Here is a 14,696-nt window from a genome sequence, read left to right on the forward strand (position 1 = left end):
AATAAGATAGAAATAACAACACAAAATTTAACATGAAAAAAAGATAATAAAAACAATAACATAAAATAAAGGCAAGGAGGCTACTCCCGTTTACCTCCATGTCGTACATGTGCATGCGCAGTCTCGCAAAACCCCAGAGCGAGGCCTTCTTCAAGCTCATGCGCCCTCTTCCAGCGCGCTTTACCTAGCAGCCAGTCCGTCACGCTAATGACTTTGGCCATTTTATCCCAGTTGCCGGTCTCGTCTACATGCTCGATGGTGTGGCTGAGGATGCGCCCCTCGTCGTCGAATTCGAAGATGAAGAGGCCCGTAAACTCCTCGTCGTCGTGCGGCGCATGGTGGCCGCCGAGAAACTCTGTGATCTTGTCGACTTGCTCGCGCGCGCCGATGCCCCGGTACAGAGCGCCGCCCATGCCTTTGCCTTTGGTTTTGCCGCAGGTGCGCCATCGGACAATCAGACGTTCGTCAAAGCCTGCTGATCTTCCGTGCGGTGATCTTGAATGTGGGTCTGAAGGCGGGGAGTCGGTGTCGTAGGCCGGAGGATACGAGGAAGAAGAAGGAGGGGAGGAGGAATATGAACATGATGAAGAGCCCTTGACCATGCGTTCGGAGAGAATGATCAGTTTGACGTTCCCCACTATCGGCACCCGGCCCCATGCGACAGGCGCGGTCCAGAGCGCGGCGAGGTATGCGACCCGGCCCGAAACAGTGGGTAGATGCGGGTGCGTAGACGGAAAGAGATGCAGAGAGATATGCGGCGAGAGAATCTCTTGTGGTAGTGGAGAGGCGAGTAGGGTTGGTAGACGTTCTTGCAGGATGCGAATTGCTGGAAAAAGTCGTATGTTAGTACGCAGCTTTGAGCAATAGAGCTTACAGGAATCAAGAGAGGTGGCTATAAAGAATAAATAGGTAGGGTAGGGTGTGGTGGATAAGAAAACGTACTCTTTCCCAGCTTCAGTGTTCGTTCGTCTGGAGGACCGCTGTCTCTGTCACTGCCACCATTGCCGTTATTCGGTCCAATTGGACGCCCATTGTCCCCGTCTCTCTCCTGGAGGTGCGAATTGCGCGAGTTGAACCAGACGCTGGGCAATGCGCGGTCATCGGACTGTATGCTTGCAAGGCCGCGCCGGCGGAGATGTGCCGATGTATTTGCACTCAGATATGCCCCACGGGTAGGTGAAGCATGTGAGGCGTCATAGGGGCTGAAGTGGGACGTTGGATGCCGCCGCGGCGAGTGAGGGCTACTTGCGCGAGTAACTGTTCGTGATCGAGATGGATGTGTCGGGTGCGTGTAGCTCCTCGACGGCGTCAGCGGGGCATGTCTGCCTCTGTGTGTATCCCCGTTATGAAGCGTCTCAAAGTGGCCTGTTGTCGTGCGTAGGCAGTGGAATGTTCTGGTCGTGGGCGGCCGGGTATGCGGAATAGTCAAGGCAGACCGCATGACGGGAAGGGTGTGTTTTCTTTTTTCTGTATCAAATCTAGTGATGCGGTTGCCGCGATAGATATTGTACTAGATGAGGTAGAAATAGGTGGTAGAGAATAGAGCTGGTAAGAAGAGACCAGGCAGTCACACCGGCGGTGGAAGGGGGCGTGGCGGATGCATCAATGTTGTGTGTCGGTGCTGGAAAGATGGAATATATTGCGATGGTGGATGTGGTATCGGAAATTGTGTCACTTGAAATGTATGAATAGTGTCTTAAGATTGTTATATGTGTAAAGAGATGCGAATAATGTGTTTGAAATCCATGTTATTGATAAAGGGCGAATGTTCTCCTATTATCGATACGACTCTTAACCCCAGAAAATCAGCTAACTGGAGGGTCTGGAGATGCGGCATGACGTCGCTTAGTCAATGTCTCGCAACGGCTTCCCTTGCCTTGTCAACAACACTGGAGGCACAAAGTGATGATAATTGTATTCATAGTATTTTGTAAAGTATACGCACTGTACATTAAGTACATCATGATATTCTGATTAATTAAAAGACAGAAAATGGATATATAACTCTCTCAACTCCACGTGCGCCATAGAATCTTCATGATTTCATACGAGCATTCAGTCCTCATCCTCTAAACCTGCGAGCCTTCGCTCGGCCAGCTCTCGAATCTTCTCTGCCAGCATATTCCTCTGGAACCGCGCAGCTACCTTTTCCGCTGCCTCAAGCATCCGGCCGGTCTGATCCCGCATTAACTCGACAATCTCTAGAGCCTTCATACCCTTGTCTTCGCTTTCTCTGCATTCAATTGCTAACAGCTGCAGCAATGCCTTGTCTACATCAACCTCTTTTCGTGCAAGCTCTGTGCGCTGACTATGCGTTGCAGCTGTAGCGTTGACAAGGTCCTCCATCAAGTTCAATTCGACTGAAGTCCGCACAAAAGTTTCCTCCAGTCTAGGACCGTCGTTGGCGCTCGAATTCTCGTCGTCCGCAGTCGCAGCAGGCAACGAAGAAATGGGAATCTTGAGATCGAATTCGCTGAGCAGCGGTCGTGGAAAGTAAGGGTACTTGTCACCTCCCTTTAAGATGATACAGTGAAATTTATCTGCTGCGACAGCCACTGGCCAGTACGTCTCTTCTTTGCGGCCGCTAGCAAGTCGCTCAAGCTGTTTTGTGTCTAGAATTGGCGCCCATTGTGCCTGGCCAGGTGTTCGCCAATGCAATAGCACCAGCAGCACTCCCGTCGAGTCATAGATGCATGGGTCCTATTTTTTCCTGCGGATTAGCTTCCTAGTTTGTAGGAGGAGCGAACGGTTCTACTTACACCTCTATCAGAGAAGAATACGCTTCTGAGCTCAGCATTTGGAGGCAAGGCTACTACGTCCTCACTCTGGCAAACCTCGCCCCGCTTTACATTTTCAATTGTGTACATTAGGCGGGTGCAGCCGTCGCCCCCAACCGGTCCGTTTCCCATTGTCATAACATAATCGCGCCATGAAGCGCATGTGACCGTCGGGGAACTCTTTTGTCTAAACACACGGAATGGAGTGCCAAAGAGAGTATAGACACGAAGGTAATTCGCAGTTGTGCTCACGAAGATATACGAATCGCTGAGTGCAATTGCTACAATTATGTCAGCGATTCATCAAGACAAAGATTCGGTCTTAAATACCTGTAATGTGCTCTTGGGGTGGAAGCGTTGTCCGCCAGTCCGCTCTTGTTGTCCACGTTTCATGTGGACGGTAAAAGATCATTGCCGGATTCCCGTCTGTCGGAGAACATGAAAAAAGCGCGCCGTTGTCATCTTTTAATTTGTCAGTACCAAAAAACACTGATCTATGATTCAATAACTCACTCAAACAAGCCTTGTCGTAACGGTACGGGTCCGTAAAGTGAAAGTCTCGATGCAATTCTCTGTCGTAAAACTCCACAGTAACGGTGTGATGTGTTTCCTGATCAACTGTCCAAACGAAGCCAATCAAGTTTAGACCTGTAAATATGTCAGCGTTGGAATCGTCAAGAAAACCACGCTACTTACACAAATACTTGCGGTTTCCTCTCCATGGAGTACTTCCCACCTGGAATGGCGTATGCATTCTAGGACGATAATGTTCATAAGCTGTTCGCTTGGCCAACGGAGCATATGCTGGTTCTGTTTCATAATCGTCATATGGCCGTTTCAATGGAAACTCTGCCCTTTCCGCATATCCTGCACCGTCGTCGTCGACAATGAAATCATCTTCATCTCCGCCCCCCTCAGATCCGAGAATATCGTCCAGCGAGTCTGGAGTGCCATATCGTCTTCGCAACCCCTCTTTTTGGCCAATGCCATTGCTGTTACCGTTGGCTAAAGTCTCCGCAAGAGGGTCATGGATAAAAGGGGCCGGCTGGACACCCTTCTTCAATAATGACATATATTCTGAAGGTACGATATCATTGTACATGAAAACCTCGCCATCAGAAGTCGTAAATGACATGAGGTTCTGGGTGGGATGCCAAGCAATCGCCATGACATTTGGATAGTCAAACCTAGAAAGTATAAGTATAATTTTTGCACGGCGGCCACAGCACATATCACCTACCTCGCAATGACCCTCTGTGTCTTGCAATCCCAGAGAAGGACCTTTCGGTCAGTGCCTGCACTAGCAAGTAGGGCTCCGTTTGGAGACCAGGCGAAAGCTGTAATGTCTCCAGCATGCCCCGAGGAAAATGCTCGCTGGCGCTCCCAGTCACTGTTTGACATCACCTGGATATCTTTGGGGAAAATTCAGTCAAACGAATCGCAGCCCAGCTAAGTATATTCAACATACCCTTTGTCGGAGTAGGCGCGGCAAAAGCTCTACCATCTGGGTGCCAAGCAACCCGAGAACTAGCCTCTGCATCCGTTTCCAAATTTCTAATCAACCCATCCACCTTCTTCACCAGCGCCGGCTCCTCGGTACTCAATGAATATACAAATATAACACCGTCCGAGCAGGATAAGGCGATGTATGTACCACTTGGGTCGAATGAAAGATGTTTGACAGGCTTCGATTGCTCCCTTAAGTAGAGCACTCTGGTCATGTCCTGCGTATTTACGACCTTTACCACCAGTTCGCTGTTCGAATGTCAGCTGGTTACAACTTTGGGACTCGCTGTTTCGTAACCTACTCGCTGGCAACAGCAGCCCAATTACCGTCCGGAGAAAGCGCAATGTCTCGAATTGGTAGCGTGCAGCGAAGCAGCATCTTTTCCAAAGTGTTGCTTTGCAACGAATACATGGACACCGTGCCATCTTCAGAGCCGGTAATGAAGAAATCGTCCTAATTGTTCATTTCAGTCAGTCGCCCAATTGGTCGACTCTTCTCCGGTATCCTTACAGTTGCGACCACGGCGGTATTGGATTCTTGACAGTCGTCCACGTTCGTCGGTTCTCCATCAGACCCAGTGGTGTATACGCGCACCGAGTTGTTCGATCCCGCAGTAATCAAGCGTCGACCATCGGGGGTGTATGTAAGGAAAGTCGGACCCGGAGTGTCTTGAAGGGGGTGAACCTGTCAGTATTTTTTGTCCAAATTGAGACGTATATTGAATAAGCTTACGGGCTGGACGTCCTCGTATCCGGTGCTGTATTGTCGCCGCCATTTTCCACGGTTGACAACAGTCGTCACTGTTCAATATCCTCTCCGCTTTCAGAATGTTGTCGGTGCAGGTTAGGTCTTCAGTACGGGAGACGCGTCGGGTCGCGTCGCGTGTAATTATCGATCATCTGTCCCAAACTGGAAACTTTAGCGATGCATCGAAACGTCTCTCCGCCCTCGAGGATAGACCAGTCCTGCGAAATCAATGCTCTCACTGGATTAACATGATAAAAGTGAATGAGTTATATGTGCATATTGATAATTGCTATTCTTCTCAAATCCTCCATCTAAAAGGTTTAACTATTTCCAGACCGAAATGCTTTGGTAATATATTGTTACATCAAGGCATCCGAGTGTTGCAGCATTGACACCGCTCTGTACCCGAACGAATAGAAAAATAAATTATAGTACAAGTAAGATGTCGTATAACAGATATTGTCAAACAGATAGAGCTGAGATATATTATGCAAATGCTTTTTTGACTCCATAAAATCCAATGCCAACCTCATGAAATCACAAATATGCTGGGTATCTTCGCCGTTACTCCGCGTCAGGGTCCTCTTGGAATGCGCCCCGTATCGGTTCTGTCCGTGATTCCCAGACATCCTCGCTGCTGGAACCGAGCTTGTACTTGATAGCACGCTCCATGTAATGTTCTTGAATCATGGTCTTTCGTTTCGCTTCAGAGTAACTCTTCGTTCGCATACAGAACCAGAATTGGCTCCAAAGCTCAGAACAGTCGCGAAGGTCGCCATATCGGTAAACGTTCATGAATTGACCACCCGGAGATTGACAGTAGAATGCTTGGTCGAAGGATTGCCGGCAGGACATGGTAGTCGGATAAAGCGAGGATGGATTTGATGTTGAAGAAGTAGCCGGAGTGGAGCCGTCTTTCTGAAGTGGCGGGATCCCCTGGTTCTCTCTCTCTTCCTCACGCAGCTGCAAAATTAGACTGTTCAAGTCTGATTCAGCCTGTTCCTCGCGCGATAATGGCTGACTAGGCTTTTCCGGGGCGGTATTCGTAGGAGACGGAGGATTAATTGGAATGGCAGGAGCTGCTTCAGCCGCAGGCTTGTCTGGTGTAGGCTCAGCAGAAGTCTTTGCTGAGCCTGATCCACTCCACCACCATCCCATTGTCGAAGTATATTTGTCAAAAGCTGGATTGTAGGAGGCTTTGCAGGTCTGGCAATGGCTTAGAATATCATCTTCATCTCGATTTTGGTCTGAGCTTCGGAGGTTGACTGCAACGGAGATTTCCGATGATTGATTGTCTCGCTTGCAAGGGTTGGGAGGGTCCAGATCGACGTCATTGGTGTCTGTCAACCTGCTATTTGTTCCTCACATACTTTCCCCTGTTCAAATCTTCTTTAGTTGAAGCTCTTCAATTCGTTCTTTGACTTTTTCTTCCCAGCGATGGCGGCCTGGGGCAGATGATTATCGAGGGAGTGAATTTATGTTCGAGTTAAAAGAACACAATACCTAAAATGTCCCATTTCTTACGTTCCATTTCCACGGCAGCTTTCGAGGCGCATATAGCGGCCGCACCTCGACAGCAGGTCTTTTTTACAGAAAATGCATTACGCGCAAGGACTGTTATGCGCGCGAATTTTCGTGGTGCACGATGCTTTACCTTTGAGGCAGGGGAAAACAAGTCTGGTCACATAAGCTCCGGGCCCAACCAGGGCATTCTATTCTTCGATAGTAGGTTATATTTAATTAATACAGAGGTCAAAGCTGACGTAGCAAATACTAGATATCTTCCCTTTACGGCTTCAATGGCTACTTAGCTTGCCTTTGAATACAAGCAAGACTATTCCAGAGATTATGAACAAGTTCAACAGCCCGAATATTGCTGCTGCCGACCCCTTGAGCATCATCAAGCGCGCGGTTCCTCCAGAGATCCCCATCACGGTTGTGGAGGTGCTTCCTAGGATCAAGGAAGGGGGCGCATATGTCAAATTCTCTAAACCGGAAGATGTTGACCTCACGGAAGCGGTAGAGAAGCTGAGGATTCATCTCAGAGAACACCCGATTAAGCCCTGGTTCAACCCGTTCCGGCGTGTGCGCGCATCCTTGGTGCAAGGACGGCCATGGATTGAAGACTTGAATCGTACGCCCACTAAAAGGCTCAAGGTGGAGTTTCTCCCTGCGACTACAGGTGGTGAAGCGGCCGAATTGTCTCCGGAAGCCTTATATTCTCTCTTTCGCCCCTTTGGTAAACTCGCCGACATTGTTCCACAACCGCCTGACTCGAAGGTGCTGCCAAAGTTTGCCTACCTGAACTTTGTCCTCGCCAGACAAGCTACCATGGCAAAGAATTGCATGCACGGGTTCAAGATCCTGGAAGCAAATGGTGGCGGTAAGTCAGGCACGCAACTACGCCTTCTCTACGAGCAAACAGTCCATGCACACTGGATCCGGGATTGGATCTTTAGTCATCCAAGGGTTGTTATTCCGGCAATTGCAGCACTCGTGGCAGCCATCACGGTAGCTGTGTTTGATCCGTAAGTTTGATGATCAAAATTTCTCATTTCATCTCTATATGCTAACACCTGAAAGAATCCGAACGTTCTTTGTCAAGGCCCACATCAGTCACACTTGGGACCTCACGAACAACTCCGTCATTAGGTGGTTCAAGGACCAAGCCACTGACATTTTGGTTTTCCGCAAAAATAAAACAAGTGACGTTGGGCTTGACGCTATCTGGGACGACCGTCGAGATGCCATTGAGCAAATCCGCCGATGGCTCATGGAAACCACTGATACTTTCATCGTCATCCAAGGTCCGAGGGGCTCTGGCAAGAGGGAGCTACTGTTGGATCAAGCCTTGAAACACCGAAAGAACACCCTAGTAATCGACTGCAAGCCTATTCAAGAGGCCCGCGGCGACAGCTCGACCATTGACGCTGCTGCTCGAGAGGTCGGATACCGCCCTGTATTCTCCTTTATGAATAGCATCAGCGGCCTGATCGACTTGGCAGCGCAAGGTACTATTGGCACGAAGACTGGTTTTTCCGAGACGCTGGATACGCAGTTGGCAAAGATTTTAGCAAACACTGCCACGGCCTTGAAGCAGATTGCTTTGGAGGATCGGAAAAAGAATGAAAAGGATGCAAACATGGGCATGGACGAATACCTTGAGGCGCATCCCGAAAGACGGCCTGTTGTGGTAATCGACAATTTCCTCCACAAATCTCAGGAGAACGACGTTGTGTACGACAAGCTCGCAGAATGGTACGTATTTTGAAAAATCGCGACCTTCAAATGAACCCTTTTTCGCTCACCTAATTTAGGGCCGCATCTCTCACTACCTCGAACATTGCGCACGTCGTCTTCCTCACAAACGATGTTTCCTTCTCCAAATCTCTGAGCAAGGCACTGCCCGACCGTGTGTTCCGACAAATCTCTCTCGGTGACTGCAAACCCGAGGTCGCCAAGCGCTACGTGATCAACCAGTTGGATTCAGACGCGGATCTGGAAGAAGGCGAAGAAAAACTCACGCCATCTCAGCGGCGCAGTGATCTCGTCGAACTTGACGGCTCTATCGAGGTCCTCGGTGGTCGGTTGACCGACCTGGAATTCCTTGCGCGCCGCATCAAGGCCGGCGAGACCCCGTCCAGTACGTCCGCTTCAAACCTTTGGCAACCATTTCCACTATACGCGACAGATATGCTGACTATGCTGCAGATGCCGTTCATGAGATTGTAGAGCAGAGCGCTTCCGAGGTTCTGAAAATGTACATTTTTGGAACAGAATCTGGCCAGCGCAAATGGACCCAAGAGCAAGCATGGCTTTTGATCAAACAGCTTGCTGAAAAGGATAGTGTAAGTCCTAAGCTTCTCTTCTCTCACCCTCGCCCCTTTTCAACAACCGCACTACTTTGTATTCGTCATTTGCGACGATGCTGACTGATGCCACAGCTCCGTTACAACGAGGTCCTCCTCTCCGATACATACAAGTCCGGCGGCGAAGATGCTCTCCGCGCCCTTGAACAAGCTGAGCTCATCACCATTATATCCGCCAACGGTCGTCCCTACTCCATTAAGCCCGGCAAGCCCGTCTACCAGGCTGCTTTCAAGACTCTCATTGGAGACCGCGTTCTCAATTCGCGTCTTGACTTGGGCATTCTCACAGAACTGATCAAAATCGAGACGGCTAGCATCGACAAATACGAGGGCGAGCTCAACCGTCTTGGCGCCCTGCCTAAGCAACCCTCTCAGCTCTCGTCGCGGATTTCCTGGCTCCTGGACAAGATTGCAGGATGCCAGGACCGCATCATGAAGTATGAGACTGACAGTGTGGTATTGAAGAAGGTCTTGAAGACTGAATTTTAAGCTGCCCTTTACCTCTTACCGCTAATGCGCGAATCCTAACACCTCGACTTTGGGCATGGAAACTCGCATGTCCTTGTATCCTTTTCTCTCACCTGCTTTTAACCGTCGCACTCATCCTCGCTACGGTCAACCTGAGTTACTAAGCCCCGGCTCTCATCTCTTCCGTTCCTCCTTTTCCTGAAAATACACTCATCACCTTACCACCAACCAAGCCTCGCGCGTCATTCCGAGAGGCCCTTCCCCCCCCCCCTATTTGTTTATTCAACTCTTCCGTTTAATTTCGCGCTCCCTTGGTTGCGGAGCAGATAGTATGTTCCAGCGGAGATCACGCAAGACGAAGGATGAATTGAGGATATTCAATCCACCTGATGTCCATCTATTGAGTCACCTGACTCTGAAGGACCAACTTTTTCTATATCCACTCGCGCCTCCGTCGCACTCATCTCATTCTACTCACGTGTTCTGGATTTTCCGTTTGTATATCATGACCGTCACTTTTCCATTCAGTCTATATCCAATGTATATTAGCTTTAGTTTATTGTATTGTATAGTATGACGATATCTAGCATTTTTCTGACCAATGAAACACAGATCATTTTACAATTTTTCCGTTGAGTAGTATATCACTTCATTTCACTGTCTCGTCTGCACTGATCCACCAGCGGCTTTTAATCTGACATGTCATGTGCGTCCGAATGCTCAGTCTTTATCATTCTTACTGTTTCCCTTTTAGAGTTGACCTGTACTTTGCCTTTTGAGTTGTTTGTTACTTCTTTGTCCTTTTTACCTTGGTTTCTTTGCTCTTTCGTCCTCTCGGGGTCAGGTAAGATGCTTTCTTTTTTCCCCTTCTTTTTCCCCCTCTTCTCCTTTTCTACTTTCCTCTCCCGTTATGGTAAGATGCCACTTGCTTTCTCCGCTTTTTGTCTTCTTTTTTAACTTTCCCTCTCGATCTGGTAAGACATCACGAGTCCCGATCCCACATAAAGCCAGCTTGCCCCAATCCCGGAGAACATTAGTATAGTAGCATAATAGCATACTGTATACGTTCTCCACAGCAACCCAGGTAACAAGCTGCTTCCCAAAAGAGCATTGAGTACCGTATATGGAAATATACTACGTCGATATTGCAATGCATGATTCTGCATACCTTCCTGTGACCTGTCTTAGACTCTTAGTTTCTACCGTTTCGAGTCTATACAATCGACACATGTCCAAAAAAAAGGAAGAATACACCACATATACAACTACCAGCTTCTCTCCCCCTGGTGAGAAAAGGGGAAAGGCAAGGATGCAGGTAGGTGGGGAGCAAAGGAGCAAAGGAAGAAGAGAAGAGGGATGGAAAGAGCCGCGGGAGAAAAAGTAGACAGAAAATTGAAAAAAAAAAAAAAAAAAAAAAAAAAAGAAAACGAAAATGAAACGGAATATGGAAATGAGTATAACATATAAATGGATAAAAAAAAAACAAGACGGGAATCTGAAAACAAAGACAGGAAATTTAAAGTGTAAAATGGGTAAAAATACAACATAAAATAACAATTGAAAATAAACCAACCAGTCAACCTTAAAAAGTGAAAGTAAAACGAAAAAGCAGACAGGTTGATAGATAGACAAATTAAAACCGATGTAGAGCAGAGTTTATGAGTTAGAGCATGTACGAAAGGAAAAATAATTAAAAGTCGCACTATCAAATAAATATTTGTCTTTATTTCCCTTGATACATGAACGTACTTTTTCGAATAATACATACCTTAACTATACTACATGACAGCCATGGACCAAAGAGGGAAGAGACTCCCAAAACACTGTTTTTAGCTATTTCGTCCTTACGAAATGAGTGAGTTATCATACCTCAAGTTTGTTTCAGATGCTATACAGGATGACGGTATCACGTGATGGCATCACGGCTGGATTGGTTGCCAAAGGCCTTACGTAGTGCAATAATTTACTTGTCAACGGACTTGAAAATGAAGAAATCGACGATTGAGGTTCACATTCATATTCATAGGTGGACAGGTTTGAATTAGGAAGCTAGCTTTTCATTTCTCTGCATCTCTTTATAAGAAGATCGTAAAAAAACTAGATACTTCGAAAGTAGAAGATATAAAATGCCTTCGTGGGCAAAGTTTTAAACAGAAAGAAAAAAAAGAGGAATCCACACTTTCGCTCATATCATGACTATTCCCTTTGTAAAAACGAAAAAAATCGACAAACTTTAGACCCATTATTCATGCACGACGCCAAAGTCATATCAGAAGAGAGAAAGGTTTTTAAAAAATCTCAAAACGAAAACGGCATCAAAAGAAGCGATTCGTTTAGTCAACCTCCTCAACGGTGGGGCCGTCGTCACCACCGGCACCAGGGGCGGGGCCACCAGCACCAGCACCAGCGCCAGGGAAGCCACCAGGGGCGCCACCCTCAGCACCGCCACCGTACAGCTTCATCATGATGGGAGAGGCGACGGACTCAAGCTCCTTCTGCTTGTCCTCGTACTCGTCCTTGGTGGCGGTGGTGTTGCTGTCGAGCCACTCAACGGTCTTGTCAACCTCAGCCTTGAGCTTCTCCTTGTCAGCGGCATCGAGCTTCTCGTCAACCTTGGGGTCGGAGACGGTGTTGCGGAGCGAGTAGGCATAGGACTCGAGACCGTTCTTGGCGCCAATACGAGCAGCCTCAGCCTCATCCTCAGCCTTGTACTTCTCGGCCTCAGCAAGCATACGCTCAATGTCCTCCTTGGAGAGACGGCCCTTGTCGTTGGTGATGACAATCTTGTTGGTCTTGCCAGTGCCCTTCTCGAGAGCAGAGACGTTCATGATACCGTTGGCATCAACGTCAAAGGTGACCTCAATCTGGGGAACACCGCGGGGAGCCGGGGGAATGCCGGTAAGCTCGAACTTGCCGAGCAAGTTGTTGTCCTTGGTGCGAGCACGCTCACCCTCATAAACCTGGATAAGCACACCAGGCTGATTGTCGGAGAAGGTGGAGAAGACCTCAGACTTCTTGGTGGGGATGGTGGTGTTGCGCTTGATCAAGGCAGTCATGACACCACCGGCGGTCTCGATACCGACAGAGAGCGGGGCAACATCGAGCAGAAGGATCTCGTTGGTGGACTTGGAGCTCTGGTCACCAGAGAGAATGGCGGCCTGGACGGCAGCACCGTAGGCGACAGCCTCATCGGGGTTGATGGACTTGTTGGGCTCCTTGCCGTTGAAGAAGTCGGAAACGAGTCTCTGGATCTTGGGGATACGGGTAGAACCACCGACGAGGACAATCTCGTGGACGGAGGACTTGTCGACCTTGCCGTCACGGAGGACACGCTCAACGGGCTCCATGGTGGAGCGGAAGAGGTCCTGGCAGAGCTCCTCGAAACGAGCACGGGTAATGGAGGTGTAGAAGTCGATACCCTCGAAGAGAGAGTCGATCTCAATGGAGGTCTGGGCAGCAGACGAGAGAGTGCGCTTAGCACGCTCGCAAGCAGTGCGGAGACGGCGAAGAGCACGAGCGTTGGAGGAAAGGTCCTTCTTGTGCTTGCGCTTGAACTCGTTGACGAAGTGGTTGACGAGGCGGTTGTCAAAGTCCTCACCACCAAGGTGGGTGTCACCAGCGGTGGACTTGACCTCGAAGATACCCTCCTCAATGGTCAGGAGGGAAACATCAAAGGTACCACCACCCAAGTCGAAGATGAGGACGTTGCGCTCACCCTCCTGCTTCTTGTCGAGACCATAGGCAATGGCGGCCGCGGTGGGCTCGTTGATGATACGGAGGACGTTCAAGCCAGCAATGAGACCGGCATCCTTGGTAGCCTGACGCTGAGAGTCGTTGAAGTAGGCAGGGACAGTGACGACAGCGTTGTTGACGGTGCCACCGAGGTAAGACTCAGCAGTCTCCCGCATCTTGACGAGGACCATGGCGGAGATTTCCTCAGGAGTGAAGACCTTGGTCTCACCCTTGAACTCAACCTCGATGTGAGGCTTGCCGTTCTTCTCAATAATCTTGAAGGGGAAGTGCTTCATATCGGCCTGGACCTCAGCATCGGCGAACTTGCGGCCAATGAGACGCTTGGCGTCGAAGACAGTGTTGTGAGGGTTCATGGCGACCTGGTTCTTGGCAGCATCACCGATCAACCGCTCGGTGTCGGTGAAGGCAACGAACGAGGGCGTAGTGCGGTTGCCCTGGTCGTTGGCGATAATCTCAATGCGGTCATCCCGGAAGATACCCACGCACGAGTAGGTGGTTCCCAAGTCAATACCGACAGCGGGGGCCATGATGAAAGAAATGTAAAAGATGCAATAAGAGAAACAAGACCTATATTAAAAAAAGGTAGGAAGATGTAGGTCGTGAATTCGTGAAGGGTATGAAGAGGAGGAGTTTCTTTGTGTGAGTCTGAAGTATGAAAAGAGATGATGGCGGATTGTGGGTGAAACGGTTTATGTACCTTAGCGGTGCCCGACGTGCTGGAAGTTTCTGTGGATTCTATATACATCTAAGCGATTCCATGGGGGACCAGCGCGGCCCACAACATACGTGAACCCACGAGTGCCCTCTTCTCGACCACGAAAGACTCTGATCTCGATGCAGCTTGATATTTCGAGATCAATCAGATCAGCCCTGTCTTTACTAGTTGCTTTTTTCCCCTGCAAATTATGCATGCAATGACCGTTCTTTACGCATTTTTCGTCCCTTCATTGTTCGACTTCCATCGTCTTCATGATCTCGGGATGACGTTGGCCTTTCCGCTTCGGGCTAGCCTCTTTTTGCCGATAAGGAGCTTGCCGTTGCGCCAGGTAACCATCGCATCATGTTTCATTTCGTGTCTTGGACTGACCTCATATTCACCATCTTGTGGAGCAATTATGATTAAATTTCAAGTCCTATAACACTACCTCATCGTGAATACCAGCTGCTCGTCATATAAAGTGACATGAACCTTAGTGAAATTTTATCGATATTGGACCTTTCTCTACAGCTCTTCCAAAAGTGTTGAATGGATAGTAAACATACGTGGTCGTAACCAGAACAACATCTATTTCTACTGCAAATTTTATTTGGACAAGCAAATAACCTTTAGTTTTGAAGAAGCATTGAGCTTCAGTACAATGGAGAAACGCTGTAGAAAGACATCTTGCAACCCAATCTCTGGTAGGTACATTTATTTGCTAACCTTTGGAATGCCGTTGTGCTGCAGATGTCAGATATCAGATTGATATGGCCATAAAATTTTGAGAACCTTGAATTGACTGGCAACGTCATATAGCTAATATTGTAGCCGAATGTCGTCCTCAAGAAAACTACTACGTATGAACCAGAAAATAC

The 14,696-nt window shown here is 48.6% G+C and overlaps 5 protein-coding genes across 5 annotated transcripts; 1 reads left to right on the forward strand and 4 right to left on the reverse strand.

Annotated features, from left to right (window-relative positions):
• Positions 1–80: 80 nt before the first annotated feature.
• L228DRAFT_240391 (hypothetical protein) lies at positions 81–1,441 on the reverse strand (the record flags this gene model as incomplete). The annotated part of the gene is made up of 3 exons (XM_018331232.1): positions 81–826; positions 875–892; positions 943–1,441. The coding sequence occupies 3 exons, from the start codon at positions 1,439–1,441 to the stop codon at positions 81–83; spliced, it is 1,263 nt and encodes a 420-aa protein (XP_018186166.1).
• A 614-nt stretch (positions 1,442–2,055) lies between these two features.
• On the reverse strand, positions 2,056–5,059 carry L228DRAFT_269914 (WD40 repeat-like protein; the record flags this gene model as incomplete). The annotated part of the gene is made up of 10 exons (XM_018335339.1): positions 2,056–2,700; positions 2,760–3,058; positions 3,108–3,239; positions 3,291–3,425; positions 3,474–3,964; positions 4,018–4,189; positions 4,246–4,532; positions 4,586–4,737; positions 4,795–4,952; positions 5,017–5,059. 10 exons carry the CDS (start codon positions 5,057–5,059, stop codon positions 2,056–2,058), a joined length of 2,514 nt encoding a protein of 837 aa, XP_018186167.1.
• A 246-nt stretch (positions 5,060–5,305) lies between these two features.
• L228DRAFT_262547 (hypothetical protein) lies at positions 5,306–6,562 on the reverse strand (the record flags this gene model as incomplete). Its single annotated transcript, XM_018334427.1, has 3 exons — positions 5,306–6,371; positions 6,402–6,407; positions 6,556–6,562. 3 exons carry the CDS (start codon positions 6,560–6,562, stop codon positions 5,596–5,598), a joined length of 789 nt encoding a protein of 262 aa, XP_018186168.1. The 3' UTR covers positions 5,306–5,595.
• Positions 6,407–9,636, forward strand: L228DRAFT_249385 (hypothetical protein). The gene is made up of 6 exons (XM_018333083.1): positions 6,407–6,756; positions 6,809–7,559; positions 7,615–8,289; positions 8,349–8,674; positions 8,743–8,879; positions 8,976–9,636. Exons 1-6 carry the CDS (start codon positions 6,651–6,653, stop codon positions 9,387–9,389), a joined length of 2,409 nt encoding a protein of 802 aa, XP_018186169.1. The 5' UTR covers positions 6,407–6,650; the 3' UTR covers positions 9,390–9,636.
• A 1,947-nt stretch (positions 9,637–11,583) lies between these two features.
• L228DRAFT_284572 (heat shock protein 70) lies at positions 11,584–13,751 on the reverse strand. Its single transcript, XM_018336240.1, has one exon. The coding sequence runs from the start codon at positions 13,646–13,648 to the stop codon at positions 11,702–11,704; it is 1,947 nt and encodes a 648-aa protein (XP_018186170.1). The 5' UTR covers positions 13,649–13,751; the 3' UTR covers positions 11,584–11,701.
• Positions 13,752–14,696: the final 945 nt, after the last annotated feature.

Source organism: Xylona heveae, assembly GCF_001619985.1.
Source record: "Xylona heveae TC161 unplaced genomic scaffold L228scaffold_9, whole genome shotgun sequence".
NCBI classification, from domain to species: domain Eukaryota; kingdom Fungi; phylum Ascomycota; class Xylonomycetes; order Xylonales; family Xylonaceae; genus Xylona; species Xylona heveae.

Coding starts and splice junctions, on each gene's coding strand:
- L228DRAFT_249385 (XM_018333083.1), top strand. CDS start 6,651: ATGCGCGCGAATTTTCGTGGTGCACGATGCTTTACCTTTGAGGCAGGG. Junction 6,757..6,808: donor GGGCATTCTATTCTTCGATA/GTAGGTTATATT, acceptor AGCAAATACTAG/ATATCTTCCCTTTACGGCTT. Junction 7,560..7,614: donor ACGGTAGCTGTGTTTGATCC/GTAAGTTTGATG, acceptor AACACCTGAAAG/AATCCGAACGTTCTTTGTCA.
- L228DRAFT_284572 (XM_018336240.1), bottom strand. CDS start 13,648: ATGGCCCCCGCTGTCGGTATTGACTTGGGAACCACCTACTCGTGCGTG.